A 22467-nucleotide genomic window follows, 5' to 3' on the forward strand; every position below is an offset into this window, starting at 1 on the left:
TTGCTCATTAATGATCTTAATTTCCAAATCAGACATCTGGTGGAAAACACAAAAACTAATATCGATGTGAGGAACCTTATTTAAAAAATCAAGAATTTGTTTTTCCCTTTTACTCTCTCCCTTATGTTCAGTACCAAGTTGAAATGTTTGTAAGGATTATTGTTTTAAAACTGGAGCGATGGCAGGGGAGAGAGAGCAAGCATATCCTTAACGGACTGAAGGCTAGCTAGCTACAGTATTATCACTGTAGCTGTAGACAAAAGAGGAATATGATTCTTTCTTTAGAGAAGCTTTGCTGGAGTAGAGGAGAAAAGCAATAAAAAAATGCTGAGTTCTTTACACTTAGCAACATATTTACATAGGAGACAGATTTTGTAGGCTTGGATGTACACTTACAGGGAAAACATGCTTGAAAACTGTGATTAAACATGTCTTAATACTGTTACCACTGACACTATTTAAAGAGCTGATATGAACATGGTTTGTATACTGTTAAAACATTTAAAAAGAAAACATTTTCTAATTCATTTTAATTGCATCCTCACTGACCCTCTAAACTGTGTAAATGTCCAGAAGACCGATTCTCCTCACTCAGGGTACAAAGAAGTCCCATTGACAGAATCAGGCCCTGGTTTAGCAGGAATTGGTGTGTGATAACTTCGTTTTCTTTCATCCACTTTAACCTAAGTCCACTGGGAGGTTACATAAATTCAGAATCCTTTGCTTCCCAAAACTGACAAGAACTTACAAAACCGCCAAGAAGCAATTGTTCAATTGTCTTTTTTCCATTTCATGCTTTGTGACTGATGCTCTACATGACTGAAGCTTTTAAACTTTTGACATCCTATCCTGTATTGAATTCCTTCCATTGAACTTATATTATACTGTTAAAAGTTTTGAGAAACATCACATCCTATCGTGTTAGGAATTAGAAAGACTTGAGATGGTTTTTGACAAATTAGAGAATGATGAAAATATCTATGGAAACTATAGCTCTTTGCTCATTTTTAAAACTGAGCAGAAAATGGAAGAAGAAAAGCATTTGTTAATATTTCCATTTTTTGTTGAGATTTTCAGTAGTATTCACTATGTGTTTCATATTTATTCTTCTACCAGATCAGAAAAAGCAGTACATAAAACAGGATATCTTTTGCACATACTGCAAGTAATGTGGTATATTCCCCCCAATATTCCATAAAGTGCGAAGCACCGGCTGGGAGGTGCTGAGTGCCCTTATCCTCAATTGACTTCAAAGAGAGTTGAAAAAGCTCAGTATCTTGTAGAATCTGGCCTTTAAAGATTAAATCCATTATACTACTTGAAATCCTGAATCAATGCCCATCAGAGTTCTTGGAAATGTTCCCATTGAATTCAATGAACTTTGGACCAGGCCCAATGCTTTCTGATTTTAATAAAATAACAATCTAGAAATCTATCACTTTGCTGAATATTACAGTGACTCACCTTGTTTGCTACCCATTTCTCATGATGTTCTTCTCGGAAATGTTTGATTCCATAAGTCATTTGGCCATATTTACTTGATGTATGAATTAATGGGTCATACTCCTGGTTTTTATGACATGAAGAAAATGGCAAAAATCTGAAAGATAAAAACATCTGTATATTTATTACTACTTTACTATGGTTGCAGTAGGTAGTATTTTAAATCAGAGGTATAAATGCTGTGAGATATGAGCAGAACATATACCCAACAAACTTTCCACTAACTTGTTCATGTCCTCCTCTCAGTGTTGCAATAGAACTAATGCATTTTCTCTCCCAGGCTCTTCACTTTTTGAAAGAAGTGGTTCCACGTTAGAGAATCATACAGTTATGATATGATGGAATGGAAACTTTTAGGTGAAGATGTAACTTTGGTTTATTTGCATAACCAGGTGATTGTCTGGATGTTTACCAACCACTGTATTTAAACTGTAGCTTATTTTAGAAATTACATTCCAAACCCTGAGGCCCAATTCAGCTACTCTTACTCACTCTGAGTAGTAACATGCTACACTAATAGTCACATTAATTACAATGTATTTGTAAACCATAGATTAAAAAAATGTCAGTTGCTTTTGATAAAATCACCAATGGTGCATCTTAATCACAAGATTGCTTAATTGTATTGAACAGTAATAGTTAAGGGCATAATTCTACCACCATTAATAATATTGAGGGGATCTCCCTGATAGGGGATCCATCCTGCCAGTGCCTGGGGCTACAAGCGGCACAAGTCTGACATGGAGGGAGAGGGCTTTAATATAGATGGCCCTAACCTCCCACGGGCATTTGCAGGTTTTCTAGACAGGTCCCACAGTCTGTTGCGCAGAGGCATGTGGTAAGGGGCGCCTCACAAAGATTTCCTATTCCTAAATCCCCTGCCATACATTTCATCATAGGAGCAGATGATCTGATTCAGATTTATCACATTTTAATATAGATTAAAATCCTGTGAGATATGCCATTGCTGGTGTTCTGAAAAGCAGCAGGTATTCTTTATTCTGTGTTAGGGTAGTTAATTGATTAGATTGCTAGAATTAAAAGCATGTGTTTCAGATGTTTAGAACATTATTTTGCCTGAGCTGTCATGAGGATAGTGTAGCTAATTTTAAAAATTTGAAAAGAAAGTTGGGAGTTTATGTGAAGGCCATAGTCCCCATGAGATTTGGATTGTTAAAACAAGGAGTTTGATAAAGGTGGGATGTGACCAACTTGTCTCAGCAGCACCTCCTTGTGACCCAACAGGGCACAACTCACCCCACTGTGGGTCCCCAACAGTTGGGTGTTGCCCCTCATAGATCCAGTGCTGGGCTGCCTTAATCTTCTGGCTATTGTTGCACCTGAGTCCTACCCCTTCTGGGGTGTTAAAGTCCAAAACAAAAAAAAGGAAAACAGTGAATTTATAAATTAGGATTGTCTGTGGATTTGTCAGCAGGACTCCACCGTACTGGTCCAGGCTTGTCTCTGTGCAGCTAGCTCCTTTTTATCAGCCTTCCTGGGCCTATCATTCCATCCACTAAATGATTCGCCCATAAAATAAGCTGCCTCAGGTGCTGGGCTGGAATGAGGCTTACCTCATCAAGGAAGTAGCAGAGCCCTGCTCTCCTTACTGGTCAGTCCTGAACTGGACTAGGTCTCCTTTTCACTCCCCCCTTCACTCCTGACATTGGCTAAAGGTGTAGTGAGGTGGGGTCAGCTGGGTCCATAGGCTCTCCTTAGACTTCTCGTTGCCAGGGTGGGGCCTGTCTTCCCCTTCACACACCTTTCCCTCCCCTGCCAGCTCCCCACCCTCACCAGCTCCCCTCCATCCTGAAACAAAAAGTCTGCATTTCAGTCAGCAGTCCTAGCCCTCTGCTGGATCTGAAATGCGAAGGGCTGGAGAAACAGGTACTATCTCCTGAGTCAGGGGCTGGTGTCTTTCTGTGAATAGATGAACTTATTGCTAGGAGGTAATATGTGAGTGCCTCTATGGCCCATTTCACAACTAAGCCCTCTTTTTCTTTACTATCATGGTGAGTAGGCTTTTTCTCTTGGGAACAGGTTTTGGCTTAGGTAGAGGATAGGATAAGAAATAGCAGGGAGTATTGTAGGCAAGACATGAGAAGTAATTCTTCCGCTCTTCTTCGCTTTGCTTAGGCCTCAACTGGAGTATTGTGTCCAGTTCTGGGTGCCACATTTCAGGAAGGATGTTGACAAATTGGAGAGAGTCCAGAGAAGAGCAACAAAAATGATTAAAGGTCTAGAAAACATGACCTATGAGGGAAGATTGAAAAAATTGGGTTTGTTTAGTCAGGAAAAGAGAAGACTGAGAGGGGACATGTTTTCAAGTATGTAAAAGGTTTTCAAGTATGTAAAAGGTTGTTACAAGGAGAAAGAAGAAAAATTGTTTTTCTTAACCTCTGAGGATTGGACAAGAAGCAATGGGCTTAAATTGCAGCAATGAGGTTTAGGTTGGACATTAGGAAAAACTTCCTAACTGTCAGGGCAGTTAAGCACTGGAATAAATTGCCTAGGGAGGTTGTGAAATCTCCATCATTGGAGACTTTTAAGAGCAGGTTAGGCAAACACCTGTCAGGAATGGACTAGATAATTAATTCTGCCATGAGTGCAGGGGACTGGACTAGATGACCTCTCAAGATCCCTTTCAGTTCTATGATTCTACGTCCTGCTGTTGATTGCCTGCGACAAGACTGCTCCCAACCCGACTTTGGAGGAATCAGTCTGTAGAAGAAATTCCTTGTTGAAATCTGGGCTGTATGAGGTGAACTCTCTGCAGAGGTTAGCATTTAGGATCTGAAAGGATTTCTCAGAGCCTTCCATCCTGTGAGAAAGCCAGTAGATCTTTTTTGAGCTATTGTCTTTGAGCAGATTGGTGAGGGAGGCCACAATGGATAAGAGTCCCAGTAAAAACCAGCAGTATCCTGCCATTCCCAGAAACCTGTGCACCTGCTTCTTTGAAGTTATAGTAGGGCAGGTCCTTGAAGCTGTATACCCTTCACCAAGGTATACCTCAGGTAGGTTGTCTCAGCTTTGCGTATGCCACATTTGGCAGGGTTTGCCATTAGTCTGGCACTGGAATACAGCAGTTATCTGTGTCAGGTGATCCTCCCAGTGCCAGCTATTGATCACAACATCACTGACGTAGGTGGTGACACAACTACTGTGGGGCTGGAGAACTTGATCCATTAACCATTGAAAAGTTGCTGGAGCCTTTTGTAAGCCAGATGGCATAGTCTAGAACTGATAAAGCCAAAAGGATGGCAAAGCCCATTTTTCCTCAAGACTTTGGCATGAATGGAATTTGCCAGTATCCTTTGGTAAGATCCAGGGTGGTAATATTTGGCCCAGCTGGTCTAGCAGCTCATGAACACACGGCATGGATTATGCATCAACTTTTGATATGGCATTGACTCTTCTAACATCAGAGCAAAATCAGGTGGTCTCGTCTGGCTTAGGGACCAATGCTATTGGACTTCTTCAGTCACTACAGGATTCCTAATGTTCCTCTTTACTGGTATTTACTGATTTTTCCTTGAAAAAGCCAATTTTGGGTTTAACCAGTTTTAACCTGGATTTTGGCCATTTTTCATAGAGGAAGTGAACGGAGCCATACTGAAGGCTGGCAGTGGGAGCAGGTGGCTCTGTCTGGCAATGGGGCCAGTGCTCACAGGTTGAAGCATTTCACTCCCCTCCTGACTCCATCCCTACAGCGTGATCCCCGTCCGTTCACTCTGTGTAGTGCAGGAGTGAGATGGGCAGGGTGCTGGATCCTAACAGCTGAGACTGTTGCAGAGAAAGGCCCATAGGGAGCAGAAGGCTGCACTCTGTGAGAACTGGCTCCCTTGCTGGACAGAGTCCCCTCTCCACCCCAGCCCTTCAGCACAAGAGTGGTCTTAGCTGCCGGGACCTGGCTCCTTGCCCATCTTGCTTCCCCACTGCAGCTGGACAAAGCCAGCAGTGGAAAGAGCATGGGACTGTGCTGAAGGGCTGGGATCCAGGGAGGCTCTGTCTGGCAGGGAGACAAGCACTTACAGCTGCAGCTTTCTGTTCCCCTCATGGCCCTGGTCCTTCAGCATGCCCGTTTGCTTCCTCTGCATGGGGAGGGGGGGAGTAAGCCCAATAGAGGGCGGAAGGCTTCCTCAACTGCCACATGGTGAGTGCCCCCCCTTGGCCCCTGTGAGTACCAGGCACCCCTCCACACACACTTACTACCCTTCATTTTCCGTTTATACCAATTTTCTCCTGTTTTTAAACTTTTAATAAATCCCAATATATTTCCAGGAAATTAAAAATAAAATAAATAACTGAAAAAAAGGGCCTTAGGGATTCCTAAGTTTCTCTCAAGGTCCAGCATAGATTGTAATTTTTGCTTCATGGGTTCGCTCATCTTCTGGGAAAGTGGCCGCAGCTTTTCCCTTACTTCCTGCCACATCCAAACTGAGCCAGGACACCATGTGAGATGGATTTGTCCAGATGGGGCGGAAAATACCGTTGGGTAGGCAGTGATCAACTGTTGGGCTTGGACCCTCTGCTCTGGTATGAGGTTGCCCACAGTACAGACCATCCTGAGATATTGGCTGTCTGCAACCCTAACTCTGATGCCAGAGAAAAGGGAGCTATAAATAGGCCTTCCATGGCTTTAGGAAATTGGTATGGTTGGTTTATTTGGTTTGTCTTTTGTCCAGCTGCCTGATTTCGTAATTCATTGTCCCTACCTGGCAGACAATCATGCAAGGGCTCTGCCAGTGGTACAACAGTTTTGACTTCAAGCTAGGGAACAATGAGAGTACCTGGTCTCCAGGTCTGAACATTTGGAGGAGGGTCCCTTTATTATAGGTTGTTCCTTGGGCACTCTGGGAATAGGGGACTCTCCCTGTTGAAGATGCCTATAGCTGCTAGCCTATTGTGAAGGGTGAGGATGTATTGTACCACACTGTCAGCCCCAGTGGTCTGTTCATCCTACATGTCTTGTATTAAGTCCAGAATCCCGCTGCGGTTGTCTCCCATTCAACAGTTCAAACAGGGAGAAGCCTGTAGATGACTGCAACACCTCCCACACAACAAATGGGAGGGCAGAAGGGAGGCAACTGGTTCCAGTGTTGGGTGTCTGTGGCAACAATTTTTTTAACATGTCTTTTAGTGTCCCATTGAAACATTCTACCAAAGCATCAGTTTGGGACAGATGTTCGGAGGGACTTAATCTTCAGTAATCAGCACAATTCTATTAGTACCTGGGACATAAAATTGGTTTCCTGGTCCGTTAGAATCTCCTGAGGCACCCTTACCTGCACAAAGATCATCATTAGCTTGGCTGAGATGGCTTTGGTGTTTGTGAAACATAATGGCATGGCCTCAGGTTATGTGGTAGCGTAATCCACAAATGCCAAAATATATTGATACCTGCCCCAAGCATGTCCATTCTGATCCTCTCAAATGGTATGCCAACCTGGGGAGCCTTCACCACTCCCCAGGTGAAGTTTGTTGACACTTCAAGGAAAAGCCATAGCAGTCCGGAACCTCCTTATATATCCCAGGCCAGAAAAACTGGGCCAGGATCGAGGCTATGGATTTTTTCTAGCCCAGGTGCCCTGCAAATGGTATTGCATGGACCAAACACAAGATTTCTCTGTAGTGGGATCAGGGCACCAGGAGTTGGGCTCTGATCTCCTCTGTTCAGTGGTATTTCTCTAACAGTACAACCACTCACTCTGGGTTTCAAACTGGAGGGATATCTCAGCTTGCTGGGGGGTCCATTATCTCCCCATTAACAACAACCATCTGTGCATACACCTGGCTCAAAGTCTCATCTTCCTTTGCTCTTCAATAAAGTTGGAGAACCTAGTCAGGATCTCAAATTCAGGTAAAGGGGTAACCCCCAACTCTAGATGGGACTTGGGTTCTAAAGAAGTATCTAGCTGCTTGGAACTCCCCTTATCCAGCTTGGCTATGTCTCCTATAGCAACGAGGCCTGCTTGATCCCAAACAGTCATCTGTGAGGATACTGGTGACAGGGTCTTCATGTTCTAAGAGGATCCCAAGAACTCCTTCAAGAGGTCCCCTAAATATTCCCACTCTCAGACAATAATGACTAGGTAGGTGTGAGAGGCAGCCAGACTGACCATTAGTGGTCATGTATATTCAGCGGTTAGCTGAATTAGGGTGTGAGGATATGGCTTCATGCCTCCATGCACTGTAAGTAGATGGTGCCCCAGGGAAGTCCAGGAACAGATTCCCTCACAAGGGTTTGGCTGCACCCTGAGTTCAGTAGGCCCATTACGTCTATCCCATTTACTTTAACTGGGATGGTTGGTTTAGCTGACCCTGGCTGTCATGCTCAGGCCTCTGCAGTCCAGACTTGCTCATAACTGTATTTCATAAACAGGCAGTCCTTTTACCAGTGTCTGAGGCAGCCACATGAAAAACAGACATCCATCCAAGGTTTTGCTGCTGGTAACCGATCCTCCCCCACTCCCTGGGTAGACCCTTCTGAGTGGGTCCTCCCTGTTCCTGACCCCAGGATTTTCCCTTTTTGAGATCAAGAGGATTCTTGAGCTGCGTCCCAGCCAGGCTGCTGCAGTTCCTTGGTCCAAGTTGTCCATGACCCCATGTCTTCTTGGCCTTCCTAAATCCGGGTGGGGTGTTTCAGGACTCTGACTTCCCCAGCAAGATTTCTCATTCACTGGAGCTGATCCTTTGGCTCCACGGTGTCCCTCTCTGACTGTCACTGTAGCAGTCCTAAATGCCATATATTTATCCAATAGCTGGATGGTGTCGGCCATTGTCAAAATCAGCATTATTTGTTCAAGCAAAATGATTTCTGCTACTTGAATCCCTGTCTCTGTCTGAAATATGAGTCACTGCCAACACCAGTCTTGCAGTTTCTGTGCCACCATGTGGGAATGGGCACCTGGAGGATATCGCTTCTCCCAAAATCAATGAAGGAACATTTCCTGCAAGATATCCAATACGACAAAATGGTTGCTTTGACTTGTACATAATCTTGTGATGTCACTGAGTCTAACCCACATTGGGCTGCTTGCATTGTCTGGTCATGTACCACCTGCTCAAGTGTTTTGAGAAAGGCCTCTGCATCAGCTTCAGGTCCCATCTTTGGTAGTTTTCTGGACCGGGGCTCCTGCCAGATCTGTGCCAGTAGGCCCAGCCATTGTGGGTGGCCACAGTATGGTCACAATCTGCTGCATTCGCTTTTATTGCTGCTGGGCAGCTACATCCCAGATCAGCTGCTGCTGCTTGATGGTCACCTGCTGGAGGAGTTGCTGTTGGCATCGAGCATTCTGCTCTGCCATCCAGTAGTTATTCCACATCCATACTACGGAAGAGGAATTTTTTTCTGGGGTTTGGGTGGTGGTGGTTGTTGGGTTTTTGGTTTTTAAGTCCTGACCTGCTCCCTTCCACCGGGGCTAGGGTGTGCCTGCATTCAATATCAAATTTGTAAATAGGTTGTCTTAGTGGCACCCCTTTGTGCTCTGGCAAGGGCACTGTTTAGCCTGCTGCGGGTCTCAGATGGTCAGGTGTCACTCCTTACAAGTCCGGTATCATGGTGCCTTAGCCTTCTTGCCCTTTCTCAGGCTTTAGAGTCCAAAACAAAAAAGGGAAAACAGTGAAGCTAAAAATCAAGGTCATCTGTGGATTCATCAGCAGGATCCCACCCTACTGCTCCAGACTTGTCTCCCTGTGTTTTGTTCCTTTTTACTGACGCCTAGTCATCCTATCCTCCAAATGGCTCATCTAGGTAACAGGCTGCCTCAGGCTCTGGACTGGAACCAGGCTTCTCTCATTTAGGAAGTGGCAAAGCTCTGCTCTCCATACTGGTCAGCCCATCACATGGCAATAAAACTAATACTTCTGTCTATGGATTGCTAAATATGTTTTTTAAAATCATTTATTGGGGGAAATCAATATTTTAGCAACTGTAAATTTCATCAATGAACCTTCCATCCACTCTCCCCTTCAGAAAAATAAAGTTTGAGTATCTCACTAGTAACATCAATTTATTCCATCCAGCATCCCAACAAATGTTATATAAAATTAACAAAACAAAAACACAGAGGTAACAGAGCTTTGAATAATACAAAGCTACAGAAGTATGTGTACACTCATGGGACAGGTAGCTCTCATATAAGACAGATTATGGTACTTGTAATGCTAATTTGCACATGGGATGGACATCACACGCACAAAAAATTAATGTGGCCCCAGTGTCCCAGAGTATACACAGAAGGTGCTAAGAGCCGGCTGCTCCACTTACAGTTTTTTTATCACTTCTGAATTGCATTTTAATAGTACATTTTTCTTTTGTTCAGACATGAAAGAAAATTGGCTTTCTCAGGGGATTGGATGGCTGAGAAGACAAGGCTAGCAGTTTAGGGATTTGCCCATATATGCATGGAATTTAGTTTAGCCATAACATTCATAATTCAGTATGAATAAAGTGTTTGTAAAGCCTATATACTGAACAGATTTTAAAAATTTTATAAAATACCATTTATTGAGAAAAGTGGAAGATAAACTAAATGAAAATGATGATGTTCACAGTTTACGATCTTAAGTTATAACCAAATATAGTTATATACAGATCCATATATAGTTATATATACAGATCTTTTAAAAGATCATGGTTTCAATTTAGATCACTGTTCTTGCCTTTTATTTTTATTCAAATAGTCTCTCAGAATAAGCCAAATTCTTATCTTGTATCTTGAGTTAGAGATCAAACAATATTCTGATTATGTAAGAAATGATACACAATAGAACATGTATGTGGTTTAGTATCATAAATGTATATTTCATGTGCAGTGTTCTACTGAATATCTTAAACCAGATAAGTGTATACATATATTGTTGTGTGTGCCATTAAGTGCACATTCTGGATTATGTCTCTCTACTTGGAAATGATTAATAACATATTTATTAGTTTTTGAGTAATAATAGAGGCTTTAAAAATTGTAGATCGCTAGAATGGCATAAAATAAACTGTTGCTTAAAATGTCCCCAATTCTGTAGTCAGATCCATGAGGGTGGCTCCTTACGCCTATGTCGATCAGAATGTAGAATGATCTATGTTTGCAAAATTGAAGTCCTCTTACATCCAGCAAGAATCTCTGATATTCATTGTATATTCATTTCAATAAAGAATGTGTTTTAAAAATACTATATATTAGTATTAAAATAGAGTAGAATAACTAAAGTATGCCATGGGAATCATACAAAGGATATTCTACCTTCGTAGCAGAACTTCAGAACAAAAAAGTATAACAAACAGCAATAATATTGCGATATAGACTGATGCAAAGATTTGTAGCTTCACGTATACGTTTGACATAGCTTCTCTCAAAATTAGCAATAATGTATATTCTGAACTTGGTAGATTAGGGGAGGAGTTAGAGAAGAAAAGGAAAACATCCAGAGAAAATTAAATCCAGACAGCGATATCAATGTTGTTAGTTAACGGCACACAAGTTTAGACTTAATAGGTCTATTCAAGCAAAGATCTGAAGAGCTCATTCTGGCAGATTTCTAACATCTGGGTCCCAGCCTCCTAGGATGACTATGGTGGAACTCCACAAGCTCTTGAAGGTTTTTGATGGCTAAAAGCAGAGGTAGCAGGAGCCAGCTCCTCTCTTGGCAATCGTGTGCTCCATGTTGCTGACTGAGAGAGAACTGAAGGCTCCCCAAATAAATAAGGCAATAATTAAATATGAAATAATATTGCTACAAAAACTCAACTAAGGGATATCCCAAAAGAAACAAAAACTCTAGGGTATGGTGGGAGAATTTTGACCAAAAGGTTTGTCTTCCTAGAGGCAAAATCCTAGCAATGATACTTCGTAAATGCACTGAGTACCAGGGTGCTACCTTGCAGAGATAGCTTTGACTATCTCATTACCATCAAAGGCTGTCCACACTTGGTGTTGTGTCGGATCTATGCTTTGGCACAGATGGTGGGGTTTTAGTTAGTTAGTTTGTTTATGCTCTTGTCCTTGAGAGGACAGTTGAGTAGGATGGGGCCTTTTTCCGTAGCATAGCCAGGCCTTAGGTCATGATGTCCTGGTAATCTATGACTCTGAGTGCTGCAGCCACAAATTGATTATCTTGATGTCCAGATAAATGCCAGCACAGTAGCTCAAAGTAGTGGAGTGCAGTAACATGACAGTGGCCAGCCTTCCCTCGAGCTGTTGGTGCCTCAACTTCCAAAGTTCTCATGTGGAGGTGAGGGGATATCCCCAGAGAGGATTTTTTATTAACTGTCTTTAAGGCACATTTAGCTTTGAGGCACCCTTTTCAGCAGCCAATACAAAATAGGGTGAAATAGCATGGGAACAGGCCTGACTGGACACACGCAATCCTGCCTCAGATAACTCTCAGAGGTGCACCTATAGATTCCTGAACATGTCCTAGCCAACTTCCATAAAAATTCCTTTTCTTTCTCCCTTCATCCTGCTCCTCTCTCTACTCCAGTGGTTCCCAACCTGGGGTTCGTGAAATTTTACAGGGGGTTATCGGGGGAAAAAATTCCTAATGGTGGACAGAGCTGTCCCCAAGGACCCCAGGCAGCATGAGGCCAGCAGGCTGGAGCCCCTGGACTTCCAAGAGCTAAGCAGATCAAAGCAAGCTTATCTATCACACTGAGGAGATTTAAACTTCAAGACTTCTTATAAGAAACGGAAAGAGAGGTGGATATTTTTTGCTGTTTTTAAAATTAAATAGACAGCTAGTATTGTTTTTAAAATTATTATGAAGAACAAGTTTAAGCTTTGTTGTAATGTGCATTTTTTGCCTGGACTGCTCAAGATCTGAATGCTTGTGTAGGAGGAACTCTTTGAGTTGGGTTATTAAATGCCTTCATGCTGTTTCACATCTGATACTCCTTGATGAAACATAGGAGCCTTGTCTTATAACAGGCTTATTCAAAGTGATGCAAGCTATGAAAGTGAGATCTTGGAAGAGTGTTGCCATTTGCATAATGTAATAAAAATACTGTAATTATAAATAATAATAATAATAAATAGTGTGTAATAAGCATGTCAAAAACAAATTTTATATTTCCAAGATCACTGCTTCTATAATTTATACTCAAGTAAAGGAGAAAATCACTGGAAATATTCATTTTTAGGAGGGGGTTCATGAGACTTGACATTTTAGTGAAAGGGGTTCACAGGTTGTTAAAGTTTGGGAACCACTGCTCTACTCTGTGCGTAGTTTTCCCATCTCTCCACTCTTTCTCCATCCTCCCTCCACATATTCTCTCCTTTCTTCCACTTCCTCACCCTTTTTCTTCATTGCTTCTTGTCTCTCTCACTCCCTTATCTCTTTCAGTAGAGCAGCAGGAGATGGAAGAAGGGCCTTCTGGACCCAGTGGATTTTCCAGCTGGGATGGCAGGGATGACATCTATAGCAGGATGCTGATCAGGGGCTGACTCTGATGGCAATTTGAGAGTGAGATAAGCTTCCTGGGCAGAAGCAAGAAGAATATAGGCTTGGCAGTTGTGCCATTGTCTGCTGAGAAGCACAGTCTCAGTTCTGTGTGGTGCCTACCAACAGGGGCACAGCTCAGAAGCACTCACTTTCTCTTGTGTTTACACAGAAGCAGTAGTGGTCCTGCAGTCTCTTCTCTGGATCTGCCTGTAAAAGAGTGGCTTGCCTCATGGGCTAAAGATCCTGAGGTCTAAGCCAACCCTGATTACAGGATGGGCTTCTCCTGGGAGGAAGCTGGTGATTCCTTTATAAAAGGAGCCAGGTAGAAATGCTGAGATGGTCCAGCTGGGGAGGAGACTGCAGGGAACAAGCAAGGCTCCTGCAGGGCCCTGAGTAAGCAGGGAGGAAAGCTCTCCAAGCAGGAAGGCTTGGACGGGACCTTGACTACAACAAGGGAGAAAATGAGGAAAGCTCTTTAGGCTGAGAGAGAACCTGAATAATCGGGGAGGAGACTGGCTGAAGAAGAGCCTCAGAGAGGGTGAAAGTTTTTCTTTCACTTAAAGACAGTTTTTAACTTTTATTTGGACAACTGTGACCCTGGAATGGATGGACTAAGGACTGAGACAAGGCCAGAGCACCAAGTTACCTGACAGAGAAACCACCACCCGGGGTGACTAGCGATGGCTGCAACCCCATGCCTGGCTATGAAGGGGCTTAGCATGGTGGGTGGACTCTTTGGACTGACCAACAGGCAAATGCTCGGTAACCTACTAGCAACAAAATCTTGGCCTGTACTCTGATGCCAGATTCCTTCATGCTTTGTCCATACTTCTGAGAAGGGTCTGACGCACTTCTAAACATTAACTGCAGGAAGCCATTGGTGCTGCACTACCTTGGCATAATGAGGTACATTAAGAACAGAGAACTATGTAGGATTTTCATGCTTACCTTAGCTTCCTTTCTTTTGTAATTTTTAGTCAAACATTTAATATTACTTTAATGCATATTTTTGTGGTTTAATAATAGAAATGCTGCCAAAAACTTATCTATAGCTATGTGAACAGAACTGCAATAATTTTACCTAAACAGGTTCTCTGCACTCTCTCGACTTCTTGTTCCAACTCAAATAAAACAGAATTATCTGTCAGTCTAAAGAAGACCATGAACAATTAGCTCCACATAAACTGTTCAATACCATCTGGCACATATGAATTAATTATTTTTTATGAAGAACTTCATGCATTTTCAGTTTTCAAAGTTGGGGCCAAATCTGAAGTTATTCCTCAACCCATTCAGATGTGCCCTCTTTGGGACACTGAGTACTATTACCTGTAGTATTACCCCCTTCTGCTTTTCACTCAGGGAAGGCAAGAAACTCTGTGGCTGTTCTTATCTTAGCATAACTGTGCTGGGGCAGCCATAATTTGTCCAATAATGAATGCATGTTAAAACAAGCTGTATTTACAACCTAAAGACAGTATAATCTCTTGACGCATCTAGTCTGCTTACTACTTGTGCTGAAATTTTTTTTATAGTGGGGTGCTGATGATGGAAACCATGTATTTCAGGGGTTCTCAAACTGGGGGTCAGGACCCCTCAGGGGGTTGCAAGGTTATTACACGGGGGATCGTGAGCTGTCTGCCTCCACCCATACCCCACTTTGCCTCCAGCATTTATAATGGTGTTAAATATATAAAAAAGTGTTTTTAATTTATTAGGGGAGTCACACTCAGAGGCTTGCTATGTGAAAGGGGTCACCAGTACAAAAGTTTGAGAACCACTGATGTATTTGGTGTTTGTTATTACTACTTCAAGTCAGGGGGTGCAGCAGCACCCCCAGCATCCCTAGTTCCAGCACCACTGCTGGTTACATCCAATGTCATATAATGTGATAATTATATTATTATTCATTATTTAAGACACTGTATGCAATGCTACACTAAGTGTGTGTCCAGTTCACAGCTGTACTTATCGTATACATTATTTTGTATTCTGATGTCAGTAAATCTAGGAATCGTCTGGTCATTTTTGTTTAATCCAGGTCTGCAATGGAGTAAGGTAGCAGAAAAAAAGAATAGCCTACTTCTTGTATGAAGCAAAAGTAACAGAGATCTCTTTTGCAGACAAATTCTAGAACTTCTTAATTATACACAGACTTATTATCTGCATCCCCAGTGTTATAAAGAACCAGAACTTCATTAGAAAAATTAAGATAGAAAAATGAAGGCAACACTTTGTAAATTTCCACTGGAAATTAGCTGGAAGAAGCAGAGGAATACTGGATCAAAAGAGGGTAATCATGCTTAACTGTGCCCTAGAGCACCCGCATGTATAATACGATTTACACAGTAACTACCTCTCCTATTACAGCTTGTTTGGAGTATTCTGTGTTAATGGGGTTAGCTAATTTAGTATTTTAACTTAAAAAGACTCTGCTGATTAATAAATGTTGCACACTGTGCTAGTAATTAAAATGAATGGAAGAGTTACAAATAGAAGTTGAATTGTTAAGGAAACATTATCTGAAAATATATGGTAATCCCTGTTTATCATAATACAATAACAGTCCAGAAAATATGCAAATTGCTAAAGTTGCAAAGCATATGAAAAACTAGACATAATTTGAAAAAAGTTTTTAGATGCGTAAGATCTGTATGACATAAAATGCAGTGGTTATTTCCATTGTAACTAACTCAGAAATATACTGAACTGTATCATCTAGACATAAGACATTGAAATAATATTTTATTTAAGAAAAAATCCTACTCAAGCATTTAGCTGAATGCAAAATAACATGTTCTTTAAATTTTGTTACCATTCATTCTAGGCCAACTCCTGACCCTCACGCTCTGTAGGCACAGGACCTATCTAGGTCACAAACTTCTCCATAATCTTTCCCTAAAAGAGAGGCTAGACCAGAACTGGGTAGTTGGACAAGATGTTCACTTTGAAAATTCTTTAGCGAAAAATTTAATGGATAAAATTTAATACTCAGAAGAACAGAAGGAATTCATCCTCTTGGAATGAGTATTAACCATCTCCCTTAGGCCTGGTCTACACTAGGCTTTTATGTCGACTTTAGCGCCGTTATATCGAATTAACCCTGCACCCGTCCACACCAGGAAGCCATTTAGTTCGACATAAAGCTCTCTTTAAATCGATTTCTGTAATCCTCCCCAACGAGAGGATTAGCGCTAAATTCGACATGGCCATATCGAATTAGGCTAGGTGTGGATGGAAATCGACGGTAATAGCTCCGGGAGCTATCCCACAGTGCACCACTCTGTTGACGCTCTGGACAGCAGTCCGAGCTCGGATGCTCTGACCAGCCACACCCCCGGGAAAATTTGAATTCATTTTCATTTTCCTGTCTGGGCAGTTTGAATCTCAGTTCCTCTTTGGACATCGAGGGGAGCTCAGCAGCAGTGGCAACTATGCAGAGCTCTCCAGCAGAGATGGCCGTGCAATCTAATAGAAAGAGGGCCCCAGCATGGACTGATCGGGAAGTCTTGGATCTCATCGCAGTGTGGGGCGATGAGTCCGTGCTTTCAGAGCTGCGCTCCAAAAGAAGGAATGCTAAGATCTACGAGAAGATCTCCAAAGCCATGGCAGAGAGAGGCTACAGCCGGGATGCAACGCAGTGCCGCGTGAAAATCAAGGAGCTGAGACAAGGCTACCAAAAAACCAAAGAGGCTAACGGACGCTCCGGATCCCAGCCCCACACATCCCGTTTCTACGAGGCACTGCATTCCATCCTGGGAGCGGCCGCCACCACTACCCCACCCCTGACCGTGGACTCCGAGGATGGGATCATGTCCGCGGCCGGTTCCTCGTCGGACATGACAGCGGACGGGGAAGATGAAGAAGGAGATGAGGAGGACGAGGCAGTCGACAGCGCTGGCACCGCTGATTTCCCCGACAGCCAGGAGCTCTTCATCACCCTTACCGAGATCCCCTACCAACCGTCCCCATCCCTTACCCCGGACACAGAATCAGGGGAAGGATCAAGCAGTAAGTGCTGTAAACATGTAAACATTTATTTAAAACAGAACGGTAATATTTATACTATTAACAATGTATATTTATAAAAGTGCTGTAAACTAGTAAAAAAATAATCAGGTACAAAACAGGAATATTTACAAAGGTAACAAATGGGTTTTCATGATTTCTCTGTCTTAGGCTCTTCTCAATTTAGTCCCAAGTATTTTAAAAAAATTTCACAATGTCCGTTACTACATGATTCCCAGGCCCAAGACACTCCACTCCAAAGTCCCAGTGCACCTACGCGAAAATCCGGTCAATGTGGCCGGGGATCGACGAGAAATCCTCGTAGGAGAACTCCTCGTAGGTCTCGTGGAGGTAGAGCTCAAGCCTGTTGATCAGGTTCCGGGGTAGGGCGATCTTAGTGGGCCCTCCGTGGTAGCAGACATGTCCCCTCCACGCCACAATCAAGTACTCCGGGATCATCGCACGACATAGCATGGCGGCATACGGCCCCGGTTTCTGCATGCTTTCCCGCAGCATGCGTTCTCTCTGGGTGTCCGGGATCCTCAGGAGGGTGATGTCGCTCATGACGCCCTGCTTTGAATTAGGGAGGGGAATGTTAGTATTGGGACTGCTTTACAGCCACGCGGTGGAGGGAGAGGGGCAGCATACAGGGATCTTTCCCTGGGACAGCCGCGAGGGGGTGGGACAGGGGCAGAGTTGATGCTGTCCTGATTGCTGGCAGCAGAGACTGGCATTGCTTTCAATGTGAAAGGAGGCCAGTGCTACTGCTGGAGTTTTAAGCAGTCACAAGTCTGCGGCTTACCATTATTGCCCGCTCCAGAAGTTCAGGTCTCCAGCCACAGTTCTCTGAACACTCCAAGACCTCCGCAAGTCCACAGGCACTGAAGGCGACGGCCGAAAATTCGACCTTGTCCTGAGTGCGCATGTGAGAGGTTCAGTGCATGGTCTTGTTCACAGAGAAAGACTAGGTTCTTTGTATACAATTTCATTTATCTGTCTCAGGAATTCACTCCCTTTTTAAAATTCACACAGACACATCTGCGACTGTCTCCCAACCCAGCCTGTCAGCACACTCCCAGAGGCTAGCGCAGATTAGGCGGAGGAAGAAGAAGACGCGTGAAGACATGTTCTCAGAACTAATGGGCTGCTCCCGAGCCCAGGCAGCCCAGCAGACACAGTGGAGGGAGAACTTGTCACAAATGCACCGAGCAGTCATGGAACGGGAGGAGAGGTGGCGTCAGGAGGACCAACAGGCTACTGAAAAGCTGCTTGGACTAATGAGGGAGCAAACGGACACGCTCCGGCGCCTTGTGGATGTTCTGCAAGACCGGAGGCAGGAGGACAGAGCCCCGCTGCAGTCTATCTGTAACCGCCCTCACCCGCCACCAAGTCCCACACCACCCTCACCCAAAGTCCAAAGAAGGAGGGGCGGCAAGGGCCGTTAAAACTTTCAGTCAACCCCTGCAGACTGCTCTAGCACTAGAAGGCTGACATTCCCCAAAATTTCATAAGTCCTTTCCTACCCACCTCACACAAGCCCCCGTCCAAGTTTCACCCCCCACGTTTCATGTCTGGTTCGCAATAAAATGTTTGTTTCTGTTCATTACTGTTTCAGTCAGGTTCTTTTGAGGGAGAGTCTGTCTGGAGGGGGGGAAGGGGCTTGGTAATTGGACAGGACAGTGACCTTTAGCAGGGTACAGAGGCGGTGTCAGGTCCAGCATCAGGACACATACACAGTGCAGTCACTGGTTACCCTGGTCAGTCTGGGAGGTGTTTTTCATGTTTGGGGGGGGGGGTTGCTCTGTGACTTTGTGGCGGGGGAGGGCAGTTACAGATCTTATGCAGCGGTCCTTATCCTGGCTCACAGATCCACGCAGCAGGGGATCTGTAACCCTACTCCCCCTGCCAGAAAGTCACATAGCCGACACATACACACAGTCCCCCCCAGGAGTGCTGGCAGGCTCCATTGAAATAACCAGTCCACCAGTGCGGAGCCTGTCATTCCGGGAGTTTAGAAGCATCATTTGCATCAGAACACTAAACCCGCCCCCCGCCACAGTCTGCGTCCCCGGTTTAAAATATTCCCGCGAAAACAGCAATACAGACAACGGTGTTCATTAACAAAATCGAAATGATTTTATTTTTTGGGAAGGGGAAGGGGGTGAAGGGGGTATGTAACTGGAGAGGATAGTCAAAATGGACTGGGTAAAGAAACGGGGGCAGGTTCAGCTTTTCTGTCCACAAACTGAAAAGTCACTGGTTGCCCTGCTCACTCAGGAACCTAGCTTTCAAAGCCTCCCGGATGGACAGGGCGTCCCGCTGGGATCTTCTAATGGCCCGGCTGTCTGGCTGGACGTAATCAGCAGCCAGGCTATTTGCCTCTAGCTCCCACCCCGCCATAAAGGTCTCCCCCTTGCTCTCACACAGATTGTGGAGCACACAGCAAGCTGCAATAACGATGGGGATATTGGTTTCACTGAGATCACAGCGAGTGAGTAAGCTTCTCCATCTCCCTTTGAGACGGCCAAAAGCACACTCCACCACCATTCTGCACTTGCTCAGCCGGTAGTTGAAGAGTTCTTTTTCTGTGTCCAGGGCGCCAGTATAGGGCTTCATGAGCCAGGGCATTAGCGGGTAGGCTGGGTCCCCGAGGATGACTGTAGGCATCTCCACATCCCCAAGAGTTATTTTGTGGTCTGGGAAGTAAATACCTTCCTGCAGCCGTCTAAACAGACCAGAGTTCCTGAACACGCGAGCGTCATGAACCTTGCCCGGCCATCCGACGTAGATGTTTGTAAACCGTCCCCGATGGTCCACCAGTGCTTGCAGCACCATTGAAAAGTAGCCCTTTCTATTGATGTACTGGCTGGCCTGGTGGTCCGGTCCCAGGATAGGGATGTGAGTCCCATCGATAGCCCCACCGCAGTTTGGGAATCCCATCGCGGCAAAGCCATCTATGATGACCTGCGCGTTTCCCAGGGTCACTACCTTTGGGAGCAGTACCTTGACGATTGCCTTGGCTACTTGCATGACAACAACCCCCACGGTAGATTTGCCCACACCAAAGTGGTTCGCGACTGACCGGTAGCTGTCCGGCGTTGCAAGCTTCCAGAGGGCTATGGCCACTCGCTTCTGGACAGTGAGGGCTGCTCGCATGCGGGTGTCCTTGCGCTTCAGGGCAGGGGACAGCAACTCACAAAGTTCGAGGAAAGTCCCCTTCCGCATGCGAAAGTTTCGCAGCCACTGGGATTCATCCCAGACCTGAAGCACTATACGGTCCCACCAGTCCGTGCTTGTTTCCCGGGCCCAGAATCGCCGTTCAACAAAATCCACATGCCCCATTGCCAACGTCATGTCCTGGGCGCTGGGGCTCGTGGTTTCTGACAGCTCTGTGCCACTCTCCGACTTCAGGCTCTCACGGCGGTGCCGTAGCCTCCTCGCCCGATTTCTCTGCATCTGCCTCAGGGAAAGGTGTATGATAAGCTGCGAGGTGTTGAGAACGGCCACAAGTGCAGCGATGGTCGCAGCGTGATCCATGATCGCAGTGCTGTGGCGTCCGCGCTGTCACTGACCAGAAAAGTGCGCGAACTGATTTCCCGCCGGCGCTTTCATGGAGGGAGGGAGGGCGTTAGTGACGGACGGATGACGACAAATTTTTTTTACCCAGAAGGCATTGGCGGCTCGACCCAGAATTCCGATGGGCAGCGGGGACTGCGGGAACTGTGGGATAGCTGCCCACAGTGCACCGCTTCCAATATCAACGCTCGCCCCGTTAGTGTGGACTCACAAAGTCGAATTACTGTCCTTAGTGTGTCCTTAGTGTGGACACACACGTTCGACTTTGCAATATCGATTCCACATATTCGATTTAAGTAAAATCGAATTACCCTCGTAGTGTAGACATACCCTTAAAAGCAGACCAACCCACTGATGTTCATTGTTCAGGAAAGACATGGATCTGGTCCATAGATGGTGGAGTTTGAGCCCACCAAATAACTCCTGGATGTTGGTAAGAAAGACACTCAGAACTCAGCAAAGTGAGATGGAATGCTCTGAACTATAATCACACTGAAAACAAAAGATGTAGAGAAGAGAGGTCAGTGGGGGTTAACTTTTCTTATGTGACAGAACATGCTCATCTCTTGGGATAGAAAATTAAATAACAGATTATCTAAGGTATTTAGACAGCCCCCATTGCTGTGGTATCTCAGTGTCTAACAATCTTTATTGCAGCTATCCTCATAAAGCCCTCCTGAGGTAGGGAAGAACTACAATCCCTATTTTACAGATGAGGAACTGAAACACATTGAGCCTTAGTGACTTGCCTGAGGTCACATAGGAAGTCTGGGATGGGTGAAGAAACTGAAATCTGGTTTCTCAAGCCCTAGGCTAGCACCCTAATCACTGGACTGTCTTTGCCCTCTCTTGTAAAACGATGTCTTTATTTATAAACCATAACTAACTCTGGAGGATTATGTGAACTTTAAAACAATCTTTTCGGGGGGCCCTTTGGAGTACAAGGCATGTGAACTGAGACATATTTCAGAAAAGTTACGGAAAAAAATAATTTCTGACCTTTAGAGAATTACATACAAATAAATACAACAGATCATCATTCTTGGGCAACTAAGAAGAGAATTTTACATGCTCAGTGTTCTAAATCTATTGGTTCCAGCAAGTGGTGTCTCATGCCAGCCACTAGTCTGTAAAGTGGGTATCCCCTGGTGCTCCAATTTCCATTTCCTAGCCAAGTGGAAAGTAAAATCACTCCATCTCTATAAAAAGGAATGGCATTATTTTGGGGGGTGGAAGGGAGAGGGAGGAAGAGAGGAAGACTTCAACTCTGTGGGGAGAAGTGTGGCTCGGTGGGCACTTTTGTGATGTACTTCTTCAGAGAACAATTATCAAGAAAGTCATTCTTATTGGGCCAGATACTCAAGTTATTCCATCACTACAATGTGGATAGATTCTAGTTGTACGTGGCCAGAAGAGAATTCCTTTCACACAGGGTAACTTTCTATTGGCTTAAGTATGTTGGAGGCAGTACAGCCAGTTCCAGTGTATAGAGATGAAGCAATATTCTGGGGGTGAGGAGGGGTGAGGAGACATAGCAGAGCGAGTGCAACTATGCTTATTCTCTACTAGTGCAGGTCCTTTAAGGAACTTACACCAGTGCCATAACTGAGGGCAGGCTCTTAGCTGCTCTAACTTCTGACATAGCTGAGTAGCACAGGTCAGGGAGCTCCCTGTGGCTCACATTCTCAACTGCATCAGAACACTGCTTGGATACAGGGCATAGTTGAGCACTCTGTTTTTAAGTATCAGGGGGTAGCCGTGTTAGTCTGTATCTACAAAAACAACAAGGAGTCTGGTGGCACCTTAAAGACTAACATTTATTTGGGCATAAGCTTTTGTGGGTAAAAACCTCACTTCTTCGGATGCATAGAGTGAAAGTTACAGATGCAGGCATTATATACTGACACATGGAGAGCAGGGAGTTACTTCGCAAGTGGAGAACCA

The 22467-nt window shown here is 44.5% G+C and overlaps 1 protein-coding gene across 1 annotated transcript in view; it reads right to left on the bottom strand.

Moving 5' to 3' along the window:
• The window catches only part of SPATA17 (spermatogenesis associated 17), a 178271-nt gene that overhangs the window by 38283 nt on the left and 117521 nt on the right, over window positions 1–22467 (bottom strand). The window contains exon 9 of the mRNA XM_024209331.1: window positions 1465–1600. Coding sequence (XP_024065099.1) covers window positions 1465–1600 — 136 coding nt within the window. The remainder of the gene's footprint in view (window positions 1–1464; window positions 1601–22467) is intronic.

The sequence above is a fragment of the Terrapene carolina genome, unplaced genomic scaffold (assembly GCF_002925995.2).
Source record: "Terrapene carolina triunguis isolate 2854851 unplaced genomic scaffold, T_m_triunguis-2.0 Scaffold262, whole genome shotgun sequence".
Lineage (NCBI taxonomy): Eukaryota > Metazoa > Chordata > Testudines > Emydidae > Terrapene > Terrapene triunguis.